This window comes from Nansenia antarctica (assembly GCF_963989245.1).
Source record: "Nansenia antarctica genome assembly, chromosome: 13".
NCBI lineage: Eukaryota > Metazoa > Chordata > Actinopteri > Argentiniformes > Microstomatidae > Nansenia > Nansenia antarctica.
In genome coordinates, this window is record NC_137683.1 from 17,604,902 (window position 1) to 17,617,373 (window position 12,472).

Here is a 12,472-nt window from a genome sequence, read left to right on the forward strand (position 1 = left end):
CTTGTATGAACACTACACTTCAAGGGCTGCTCTAGCCCCGCCACTTAGAGAGGTAGATTTACAGAGGGATAGATGAAGGTCAGTGATAAAGCCATAATGTCAGATTGTAGGCTATTTGTAACCATTAAGGTCTACTACTATTTGTACTTAGTCATAGTGTGCAGTGTTTCCCTTTAATTACCCAGACTGTGGAGGCTAAAGTCTAATTTGTCCCGTCATAGTCTCATAACAAACCGAAAATATGTTTACATGTGAGCGAAGTGATTTTTACACGTGAGCGACGCAATCTTTGGGATTCGCACTGCATCTACTGTTGGTCTATACGATATAGCACTATCGATAATCGCCATACAATTTACCGCTATCGATACCGATAACCCCCCCCCCCCTACCTACCCACCCACCACAGTCTCAAGTCCTGTGGGAAACACTGGTGTGTGATGATGTAGGCCTAATGATTTTGTCCATATATTCTGTGTTTGATCTTTTGAGGTTCATTCATCTTCAGGTTCATTAGATGGATGTATTTATTTATCCTCTGACCTGGACAGACAAATGCTTCTTGGTAGAAGTAGCCCAGTCAGTCAAATCTCTCACCCTAGATGTTATTACACCCGACCCCCTTCCAACACACTGGTCTCCAAGGTGATGGTCCATGGAGGGCCTGGAGATGTATTCAACTGAGCCAGGGGAGTGTGTTTACCCAGGGTAACCAGGGTAACCAGGACAGACACAGACTGTTCAGACTGTTCAGACTGTTCCACTGTCAGGCAGCATTGCTGTGTGCACAGAGGTATCCTAGCACAGAGGTATCCTAGCACAGAGGCATCCTAGCACAGAGGTATCCTAGCACAGAGGCATCCTAGCACAGAGGCATCCTAGCACAGAGGTATCCTAGCACAGAGGTATCCTAGCACAGAGGTATCCTAGCACAGAGGCATCCTAGCACAGAGGTATCCTAGCACAGAGGCATCCTAGCACAGAGGCATCCTAGCACAGAGGTATCCTAGCACAGAGGTATCCTAGCACAGAGGTATCCTAGCACAGAGGTATCCTAGCACAGAGGCATCCTAGCACAGAGGCATCCTAGCACAGAGGTATCCTAGCACAGAGGTATCCTAGCACAGAGGTGTCCTAGCACAGAGGTGTCCTAGCACAGAGGCATCCTAGCACAGAGGCATCCTAGCACAGAGGTATCCTAGCACAGAGGTATCCTAGCACAGAGGCATCCTAGCACAGAGGCATCCTAGCACAGAGGCATCCTTGCACAGAGGCATCCTAGCACAGAGGCATCCTAGCACAGAGGTATCCTAGCACAGAGGCATCCTAGCACAGAGGTATCCTAGCACAGAGGCATCCTAGCACAGAGGCATCCTAGCACAGAGGTATCCTAGCACAGAGGCATCCTAGCACAGAGGCGTCCTAGCACAGAGGCGTCCTAGCACAGAGGCGTCCTAGCACAGAGGTATACTAGCACAGAGGCATCCTAGCACAGAGGCATCCTAGCACAGAGGTATCCTAGCACAGAGGCATCCTAGCACAGAGGCATCCTAGCACAGAGGCATCCTAGCACAGAGGTATCCTAGCACAGAGGCATCCTAGCACAGAGGTATCCTAGCACAGAGGTATCCTAGCACAGAGGCATCCTAGCACAGAGGTATCCTAGCACAGAGGCATCCTAGCCAGCCAGGGATATCCTGATGCCTCACCCAGGCGTCTACCGCTGCCTCCTCGGAGAGCGGGGGCTGCCCGTCTCTGCAGGCCAGGGTTTGTCCTTGGGGCTCCACAAAGTCACTGCAGCAGGCTTGCCCAGTCTAAATCTAGGGCAGGAATTATTTTATGGGGACCAGGCAGGCAATGTGATATCTGGTGACTAGCATGAGGGAGAGTGTGGCTTAATGCCAACCTCGCTGGCCATATTACACCCTTTTTTTTATTTCAGAGGGGGGCAGTCCCACTCATATTTTTCATTTTATTTACATATAGAGAAGACGGACAGGAAAGTAAGGAGGAGAGGGCATGTCAGCAGGGCATGGGTCGGATTCGAACCAATGCCGACATGGGCATATGTGTGCACTGTAGACCGCGGTGCTAGACCACCCCAGGCCACTGCGTTGGTTTGTTTACATGAGACAAATGCTAACTTTTAATCCCTCTTGATTTCAAATGTGACCTTTCTTCCACATGCATTTATCCTCCAGACAAAGCAGACAGACAGTGTGCAAAAAATGCCTTGTGTCTTAATCTAGACTGTGGTGGTATTTAAAGAAAATGTCTTTACGACTGAAGGGTTTTCTCCCCTACTGACCCCTCTGTGCCTCTGTGGGCCCCAGGAACGGTGAGAGAGACGACTAACTCCAGCTTTCATCCAGTTTTGGAAGCAGCTCTGTCAGATGTTTGTCATTTCTCATCATCTGTCCAAAGCAGAGGGGGGGGGGGGGGGGGGTTCTCAACTTTGCCTGCGTTTTGAATCTGTCCTGCTTCTAGCGACGACCAACCTCCATCTCAGCCCCCTCAGCAGCTGCCCTGCTGTTTTCCATAACCCGGGCGAGCGCTGACAGAGACGTGATGAAGCACCGTCTCTCTCACTGTCAGGACCGAGGGACAAAAGGACTAGTTCCACCTGCCAAATCTGCTCAAGTGTTCCCCCCCGTGATAGGCTGGGGGCCTTCAGGCACCGTGCCCTCAGCCTCCACTGACTGGGCAGCGTGGCACAATGTGGCTCATCTCATGTATGACTTGGCTGCCCTGGAGCTGTGGAGGATGAATGTAGGGACGGTTGTTTTCCTGGATCCCAGTGATACTACCTGACCAGGGTGAGCTGTTGTGCTGCAGTTGCTGCGGTCGGGGACTCCTTGGTCATGGTGCCTCTGTGGATAAGTCTGGGTGCGTTCCTCCAGGCAGGCCCGAGTGTGACCTGTGTGTGTGTAGCCTGCTAACGGAGGCTGTGTGTGTAGGGCTGACGGAGGCTGTGCTGGGCAGGGAGTCGAGGGCAGAGAGCCTGGGAATGTGCAGACTGGCTGCTGCCGCCGAGCCACATGATCCTGTGAGGGGGGGGGGGGGGGGGGGGGGGGGGCTGCAACCTGGACACACACAATGAGCCTTTATACCCGTCCCGAGGTCATACACACACACTTGTGTACACACACACACACACAGACACACATGCACTACGTCATACACTTCTACAAACAGAGCGACAAGTGAGCGGGACGTCAGCTCGAGAGTTAAAGGTCTTCCTCCAGTTTCCACCCCCCCGCCCCCGTCCCCGGTCAGTGGCCTAGTTCAGTTGCCCCCTGTGGGGCCACAGTTGGCAGGGCGAGTGAGCCACGCAGGTCCGGGGGGGGGGTGGTGGTGGTGGTAGGATGGGAGGAGAGCATGATGGTAATGTGAGGAGCTGTTGGCTATTATCACCCTGCACCTCCAGTACGGTGCCCCCTGCAACCCCCCCCACCCCCACCCCCTCTCTTACTTTATGTGGGTCTGTGTACAAACTGTACATCCATACCTGGCCCTCCACAGCCCCCCCCCCTCCTCCTCCTCCTCCATACAGCCTGTCAGTCCTCTGCTGTAGTGAAGCCCAGCTCTATTCACTGACCCAGGCGCTGCTCTTGATCACAGCGTGCGTTGACAGTGTGCTGCCCGGACAGGAAGGGCCCCAGCGTTAAACAATGCCCTGGCAGCACACGCACACACACGCACGCACACACACACACACACACACGCACACACATACACACACACGGCAGGATCGCTACAGTGCAGAACAGGGAGGCCGACGCAAACCGGATCCAGCCCATCCAGGAAAGAGCCAAATGTCCTGGCAGGCCTATAAACAACAGGACCAACGACTGGCTTTGTGTCACGTCTGTGGGAACACAGAGGGACGGGGAGAGGAGGGAGAGGGGCTGCACTGTCCGCCGTCCGCCGACCTCCCTGCAAACAGTCCTTCCTCTTGTGTGATTGTGTGAGGGCGCTGTGGGAGAGCTCTCCGTAGGGCAGGCTATGGAAGCCTAGGTTGGAAAACAAGTTTGCAGTAACCAGTCACCTTTTGTGAGTCTGTTATGTTTGCCACCCCCCCCCCCCCCCCCTGTGTCCTGAGTCTGACTCCTAACGATGCCAACTGTAACCCTGGGGGGTGAACAGCTGACATGCTGACTTCCTCCCTCCTTTGAATCTTCCATTTGTGGTCACGGCTCCGTCACGATCACAAGCTAGCTCACCAGTCACGTGTGTGTTTGCATACAGTGTTATTGTTGCTTGTGCAACGCTCTCCGCTGCCTGTGACGATCAGATAGGGCCTGTTGATGTTGGCCTGCAGGGATCCCTTGAGGTGGCAGTTCCCTCTAGCTCTCTCGCATGTTTGCTCACCTTGGGAGCATTTCCCTTTTCAAGACAATGCATTGTTGACCATTACTTACCTTTTACTCTTTGTTCTGTGGCCTAGAGGTAAGAGCCTGCATTTGTCAGTTTGTACAATCTGTTGTAGTAGGCTTTGCTTTTTCTGTTAATCTCTCTGTTGGTATTCAAGAATGACTAATTACTGTTGAAAACAAAGCCAGAAAAGCCATTAAAACAGGCACAGACCTAAGAGATCATCCTAAAGTGTAGACTTCAAACCTGGCTGCTCGTTTTGAATTTGGTTTGGAATGCAAATCCCCATTTGACTCATATCCTGTGTGTGTGTGTGTGTGTGTGTGTGTGTGTGTGTGTGTGTGTTGTGCTAATCTGGATTGTTGACTTGTGTCCCTGCTGGCCTCCCGCTGCTCTTCTCTCAGCCAATGGGATGGCATGTTTGTAGTAACCAAAGCAGTGATTAGTCTCTGATAGGGGAACACTGGCTGGATTACCTGGCTATTAATAACCCCCTGGAAAGCTCTTTACAGTGCCAAACATCCCCATCTCAGCCAGCTGTCCCCCGGTGACACTCTGGTACGTCTTGCATACCTCTAATTGTCCCATGTCCCCTGGCATCATCAACATAACGTGCATCATGTACCCTGCATGGATCTAGGCCTGATCTGAGGTCTGTTTGGGTTCTTCTGACTCTCCTTCTTCTTCTTCATTGATTCGTGAATGTACAGAAATACAGGCACAATAGTTTAAAAATAGATTAGTGTCAAATAGATTAGTGACACATTGGGTCCTGACTCTCTCTCTCTCTCGCTCTCTCTCTCTCCCTCTCTCTCCATACTTCCCCTCAGTGATGACATCACAGCCAGGCCTCCCATCATGCCCCAGGGGCTGTGTGACATCTCCATTAAGCCTGTAGCCCTGATCACATGACAGGGGTCAGAGGGGCTCCGAGGGTATCTAAACCTGGGCTGGGGGGGGACGTGTCTGGCATGCTGCTGCTCAGTTTCCATCTCAGCAGGAGCTCTGACACTGGCCTCTCCCATTTCAACCTAAGGCAGGGACGTGTGTGCATGTTGTTTTTCCCCTATAGGGAGTGTGTGTGTATGTGTGTGTGTGTGTGTCCATGTTAAACTGCTTGTTAATGTCTACTCTTCCTTTCATTTACACCATTTAGCAGACGCTTTTATCCTAAGCGACTTACAATTAGAGATCCCTGGAGTAACTGAGGGCTAAGTGCCTTACTCAAGGGCCACACTAGTGGTGGTGTTCCCAGGTGGGATCTGAACTCGTGACCTTCTGATCACCAGTCAAACTCACTATCCACTAGGCCAACTCTACCACCACTTCCTGGCTCGTGTGTAACCAAGATATGGCTTCCCCCTCATGTGATACGCTTGCATCCCGATTGCTAGTTTGGACCCTGTGGGATTTTATCTGTCTAAACGTTTGCTAGATAGGACATTGAGGAAATGGTCAGCTCCTGATCTGGTCTGAGATGTAGCCTTGATCTGGTCAGGGGTCTGCATGGCGGTGGTGGTCTGATGGTGTGATAAGGTAATACAGCCCTCAGGCCTCAGTGATGTGGTGCAATGGAGCGGTGGGAGGAGTGGGGGCCTCTGATCCAGAGCACAGTATGTCCACCTGGTCCCCCGTCAGTCTGGTGTACCACTGTTCCTGTTCCTCAGTCTGGTGTACCACTGTTCCTGTTCCTCAGTCTGGTCTGGTGTATCTCTGTGTGTTGTACTCCTGCAGAAGGAGACTACACTGTACTTGACTTATCTTTACCATTCAGGCCTACCTTCCTAAACCACCTCCTCTCCTCTCAGCTGTTAATGGTTGATCAGATGAACTGTTAACATCTCTCATGTATCTCATGAAAGTAGCATCCATGGGTTCGCTTGGCCCAAAGCCACTGTAGATTAACCACCTTAGATACGGCCATAGAAATAATGTTGCATCGCTAAAAATGGGGGGGGGGGGGGGGGGGGGGGGGGGGACAGGTTTAGTGAGTCACCAGATTAGTGCTGTGTGGTCAGAGGCAGCAGTGTTGAGAGGGGATGTGAGGCGTGTCCTGTGCTGCTGCAGCGGTCCTACTGGAGCTTGTTGTTGTCCCAGACTGCTGCCTGAGGAGCGGAGCTACGGGAGCGTCTTGTTCCCTCGCTGACAGACGGACGGCTCCTAGCATCCGCCTGTTTTACCAAGGCAGAGGTGGTGTGTGTGTGTGTGTGTGTGTGTCTGTGTGTCTGTCTGTGTCTGTGTGTGACGAACGGAGGACAGACGGATGGCTCCATCCGCCTGTTTTTCCAAGGCAGAGGTGGTGTGTGTGTGTCTGTGTCTGTGTCTGTGTCTGTGTGTGTGTGTCTGTGTGTGTGTGTGTGTGTGTGTGTGTGTCTGTCTGTGTCTGTCTGTGTGTGACGAACGGAGGACAGACGGATGGCTCCATCCGCCTGTTTTTCCAAGGCAGAGGTGGTGTGTGAGTGTGTGTGTGAGTGAGAGTGTGAGTGTGCGTGAGAGTGTGTGTCGGTGGCCAGGGCAGGCATAGCGTAATGGAGACAGGCAGGCTGCGTCTGAGACAAACGGCCCCTGGGGGCCAGCAGCCTCTCAGCCTCTCAGCCTCTCAGCCCCGGCCTGCCCTCTGCCTCACTCCTGACTCATCACTATGGAGATCAAGATGGAGGACACCTCACAGTGCAGCACAACATCTCCACGGAGACCGCTGTCAGCGTGTGTGTATGTGTGTGTGTGTGTGTGTGTGTGTGTGTGTGTGTGCGCATGCGCGTATGTACGTAAGGATGGTTTACTTGTGTATAATGCTGTTAGCCTGTTAGTCCCCTGCACATTATTGCTGTGTGTAATAAAGGCCGTTGTGGAGAGTGTGCTGCGTCAGTGTGAGGGTCATGTGATGTGCAGGGGACAGAGGAGGGACGGGGTTCTGCCAGCAGCCCAGGAGAGGACACTGCCCTAGGAAGACTGCTGTTTTATTAAAGATTGCACAGGCATCACAGAACACACACCCACACACACACACACACACACACACACACAGACACACACACACACACACACACACACACACACACACACACACACACACACACACACTCTCTGGGACAAAACAGCCTGTTCCGTTCTCACAGAGAGCTGACCTGGCCTGCATGAGGCCTACCAGGGTAAAGACACACACACACACACACACACACACACACACACACACTGGTCACCAGAGAGCATCTCACCCAGTAACACGATAGGTCCATCATGATGTGCACAACAACTGATACAGCATGTTCTATGAACTGAGGTCGCCCTCAACAACGATCGCCCCTATGTAAACACTGTGATCAGACCCAGCGGAGACTCCAGCAGCCAAGACTTAATCAGGAACCGGACTTTCCACTCGTCTCTACGTCAGTGTTTGTTTGACTCGGGGTGTGTGGGAGTGTTTGGGAGTGAGGAGCCGGGGTTGAAGCGTGGACGGACGGACGGGCAGAGAGAGTGCAGCGTCAGCGTTGAGGACGCCAGGCTCGGTGTGGGAGTGTGGTTTATGTAGCAGCCCTATAGAGCTGTGGCCGTGGCACCTTGGCAGAAGGCTTGTTTGTAAAAGTGGCACATTTGTATTGAACTTCCGTCTTAATTTCCCAGAGGCTGAAGAGCTCTCCTGCACATTCTGTGTGTTTTTTTTTCTTCCCTAATGTACATGCACTCTGAGGTAGCGCCATAGAACGGCACCACAGTGAACAGTCAGGTCTGCACTGTCAGCCCCGTCTGCGCCAGTCCAACAGAGGAACTGACCTTGTCCTGACTGTCCAGTGCGTCAGCCTGGAGATCCTGTGTTTATGGGTCGAACATGGTCAGTGTAGCTGTAAGGCCCAGTGCTATAATGGAGTGCTCTGACGAAAGCAGCTCGCTCAAACACATGAGCATTCATCATCTATCACTCATTTAGTTTCTTCAGGTAATTACATTTAAGAAGACATTATTGTATGTGTTGTATTTTAGATTACACAGTCCACAGCAGTCTAGTCTGATTTCAACTTGTTCCACACGTTAGGTGGTAGAGCTCTGTTGAGTCTGTCACAGCTGCTAGAGAAGACGACTGGACTAGACGACTCTCCCACGGGTCCAAAGGGCCGTTGTTGTCCTACTTGTGTGTGTGTGTGTGTGTGTGTGTGTGTGTGTGTGTGTGTGTGTGTGTGTGTCTGTGTGTGTCTGTGTGTGTCTGTCTCAGAGTCAGACTGTTTGCTTTAGCACAGATCAAAGTGACTGATGGGACAGGTGCAAGTAGAGGGGATTCAGTCAGTCAGCCACACTGCGTGCCGGTGCTCGTGCGTGCCTTAGGCCGTATATGCAGGGTTTTTCCTGCATTGAGAAGGCTTAGGTTAAAAATTGTCCATGCATTTATTGCTGCAAATTCGGTCATCCCAGAAGCAGGTGCTGCTAGACTATCGTTACGTTATATATGCAATACCCGTGGAAGACACAGCGTCAACGGCATAAGCCGGGTGAGCCGAGTGACCAATGAGAGATGGACTTTTGGGCTGAACATTAGTTGTTGTTTTTTTCCACATAATGTCTAATTCATTTAAGCGGAGCCCGTTATGGGACGTAATGTTATCTTTCCAGCTTATTGTCCCCGAACCGTCATTGAGAGCACACTGGTTACTTTAGACCATTTTAGCCAGGCTCGTAGCTGGTAACTAGCCGTAGCAGTCCGGACCGCTCGGCTGATGATGAAGGCTAGCGAGACCTAGCACACAAACAAGCTTTATTTCCTCCACAGACACAAACACAATTCATGGCCTGATATCACTGTTATGCTGTAATCCTGAGCTTATCTGGCCACTTTTACACTGCCTGTCATCACTCAATATCTGTGGCATGAAACATGTAGGCCTACTCTTCACTCACGTAAAAAAAAAAAAAAAAAAATGGAATTCATGCAATTATTTTTTTCTCCTCAACCCAGTTTTTTTTTTGAGAGAGAACGAAGTTACGAGTTATGAAGAGGGGAAACAAATAATTTCCCATAAATGTTCCCTCACCCATCATGTCCCCTAAGGGTCTCTGTACATTTGTACTCCCAGTTGTTCCCCAAATAAATGTGATTTACCCAGTTAAACAGCCTGGCTAGTTAATACTGCGTCATTAGAAAGGTCATAAAATAACGTTAATTGTCAAACCAAAAAAAGAACATGGAAAAAAAACAGAGAATAGAGTAACCGCTACCACAACATCAACAATAATAAACAAGTTAATTAGCCACCAAAAAACTGTTTAACTAGGTGATAGTTCTTGTTAGCACAACGATTATAAGAACAAGCACCGGGTTTTGCGGGCGCACAAATTGTTTTTGCGCGCGCTTCACCTCCACTTCTACCACCTAAGCCTTATTTTGAACCCTGATATAGACTACTTGTGTATGCTGCATTTAGTGCTACACACACACACACACACACACACACACACACACACACACACACACACTTATCTGCCTGATAGCCTTGGTTGCCTGTTTGTGTACCCTCAGGTTTGCTAACTTGGTGTGTGATGTTAATGTGATCAGGCTCTCTTAAATGGCATGCACATGGTGCACTGTGTGTAGGTACAGTAAATAGAACAGTTCATTACTGGTTTGTTTGTGGACACACACACACATCCACACACACACACACACACACACACACACACACACACACACGCACACATCCACACACACACACACACACACACACACACACACACACACACACACACCTGTGCTCAATGACAAACAGAGAGTGTGGGGGAGAAGCTGGTGGTGGTCAGAGGAAGCAGAAAGGGCCTAGTGAACAGAGGGGCCGGAGTATGGAGAGTAGAAGTGGTTCACTGAGCCAACAGTTTGCCTCATATCTTGGAAAAACCAAACCTCTCTATCAGTTCTGTGGGCTGGTGTGACTGTGATACAGTAGTATGGGCTGGTGTGACTGTGATACAGTAGTATGGGCTGGTGTGACTGTGATACAGTAGTATGGGCTGGTGTGACTGTGATACAGTTGTATGGGCTGGTGTGACTGTGATACAGTAGTATGGGCTGGTGTGACTGTGATACAGTAGTATGGGCTGGTGTGACTGTGATACAGTAGTATGGGCTGGTGTGACTGTGATACAGTAGTATGGGCTGGTGTGACTGTGATACAGTAGTATGGGCTGGTGTGACTGTGATACGGGGCTCGTGATCGGAGCACTGGACTTGTTATTTCCTACTCCTTTGTGGAGCCCTATAAAATCTGTTTTCCGATTTATTCAATTTCTTCAGTTTTTTTTTTTTTACTCATTTTAAAAGATGACACATTGACGTTATGTATATTATCGCAATGAATGCGCTTCTATTTCAAAATGTATTTTTAGACGATTAGATATAGCTGCTACAAACGAATCGTTGACTCTAAAAACTTCAATGAACAAAACATGGACCAGGGAACAGGCTCAACGCTGTTGAACTGGGACACTGAAGTCCTTTGGAGATCAGATCACATTACTGTCCATCACACCACTCGTCAACCCCGTGCTTCGTGCTGCTCCGTGCCAAGAGCTGCATGAGATCATGTACGTTGCCGTTAGCCTACACTGTAGGCCCTACTACGGTATCTGGCCATTTTGTGATGAACGTCTGACGGGACATGGCACGCTCCGTGTCTGCCAACTGACTTTCACTTCACACCACCCTTGGAACCGCATACTGAGGAGCCCGCACCGGAGGAGAGGGGACGGGGGAGACCCATGAACCGTTACACCCCGACTCCAGACTGAACCACGCACCACGCAACACTCAACACTGTAAACAGGGAGGGGGGGGGGCTCCGGACTGGACCACTCAACACTGTAAACGGGGGGTGTTCAGGTCCAGACTGGACATCCCTCCTGGAGCACAGTCATGCAGCACAGTACTATGTTTGAATTAGAACGACCTAAAATAACGTTAGATTGTTTCATTTGGTGTGAGCCTGGCTGCAACGTATTGGAATCATCTATTAAACGCTTGAACGTGTTACCAGTGGGTTGAGGTCAGGTTTGATGGATGATGTGGTTTAGGCAGGGCTTAAACGGTCCAACCCCATTGGCTGGGCAGACTGACCAGAGAGCAGCTCCCCGGTGGGAAACCCATTGTTCACTGTCCCGTCTTCATTAATAATCCACCATCCCTCCCTTTCTCTCTTTCTCCCTGCTCTCCTGCCCTCTCACTCGCTTTTTCTTTCTCCCCCTCCTATTCTCTATCTATCTTCTTCTCTAGCCCTCTACCCTTAGTCATTCCTGCCTTTTGTCGTTCCCCGTTCTCCCCCCCACTTCTTTTAAGTCTTCATCCCCCTCATCCCTCCGTTTCCAGCTCATTCTTCCCTGTCTCTTTTCTCTGTTGCGCCCCCGGACAATGGAGGAGTCCCCCCGGGTTCAGGCCGTAGGAGGGGGGGGGGGGGGGGCTGCGTGCGACCGCGGGCCGCCCCAGTGACTGACAGCCCTGTATGGGGCTGGCCGCTCCGCCTTTGTCCCTCTGCCAAGGAAAATGGAGGGAAAGGGCTGGAGGAGAAGTGGAGGAGCCAGGGAGGGAGGGAGGAGAAGGAGGAGGTGTAGAGGGGGGGTGGGAGGGGGCCTTCATTCATGTGTAGAGCTGGGCTTTTGGTTTCAGTCCCTGTGGAGCGAGAGGAGGTGGGAGGGGGGTGGGGGGGTTTGCACGAGCCCCCACTTTAACAGAACAACAGCGAAACTATTTAACCCATGTCACTCTATGATCACGCGAGCTGGAACTACTCTACTCTACTCTTCTACTGTTGAAACGTCCCAGATGTGTGCTTAGACCTGACTGTCCACATGACATGTGAGACTGGGTGAGATGGATGGAAGGACGGACGGATAGATAGAGATGGATAGATAGATAGATAGATAGATAGATGAGGGAGTCATGCTGTGTCTGCTGTGCCACCTGCTGAGTTCCCCTGTCGAGGGCCCCTCTCTCTCTCTCCCACGGCCCTTCCACCTACCCTCCTCTGTACCACACAGTCTGTACCACACAACACTGGTCCTAGACGGCCTACTGAAACCCCACCCTGGGTTTTACACCACGACACACAGACAGACTTGTAGC

At 51.1% G+C, this 12,472-nt stretch overlaps 1 protein-coding gene across 1 annotated transcript in view; it reads left to right on the forward strand.

Annotated features, from left to right (window-relative positions):
• Positions 1 to 1,700: 1,700 nt before the first annotated feature.
• The window catches only part of LOC308169348 (uncharacterized protein), a gene marked incomplete at its 5' end in the record, with an annotated part of 31,795 nt that continues 21,023 nt past the window's right edge, over positions 1,701 to 12,472 (forward strand). Inside the window, 2 exons of the mRNA XM_080544033.1 lie at positions 1,701 to 1,767; positions 2,334 to 2,338. Coding sequence (XP_080400159.1) covers positions 1,701 to 1,767; positions 2,334 to 2,338 — 72 coding nt within the window. The remainder of the gene's footprint in view (positions 1,768 to 2,333; positions 2,339 to 12,472) is intronic.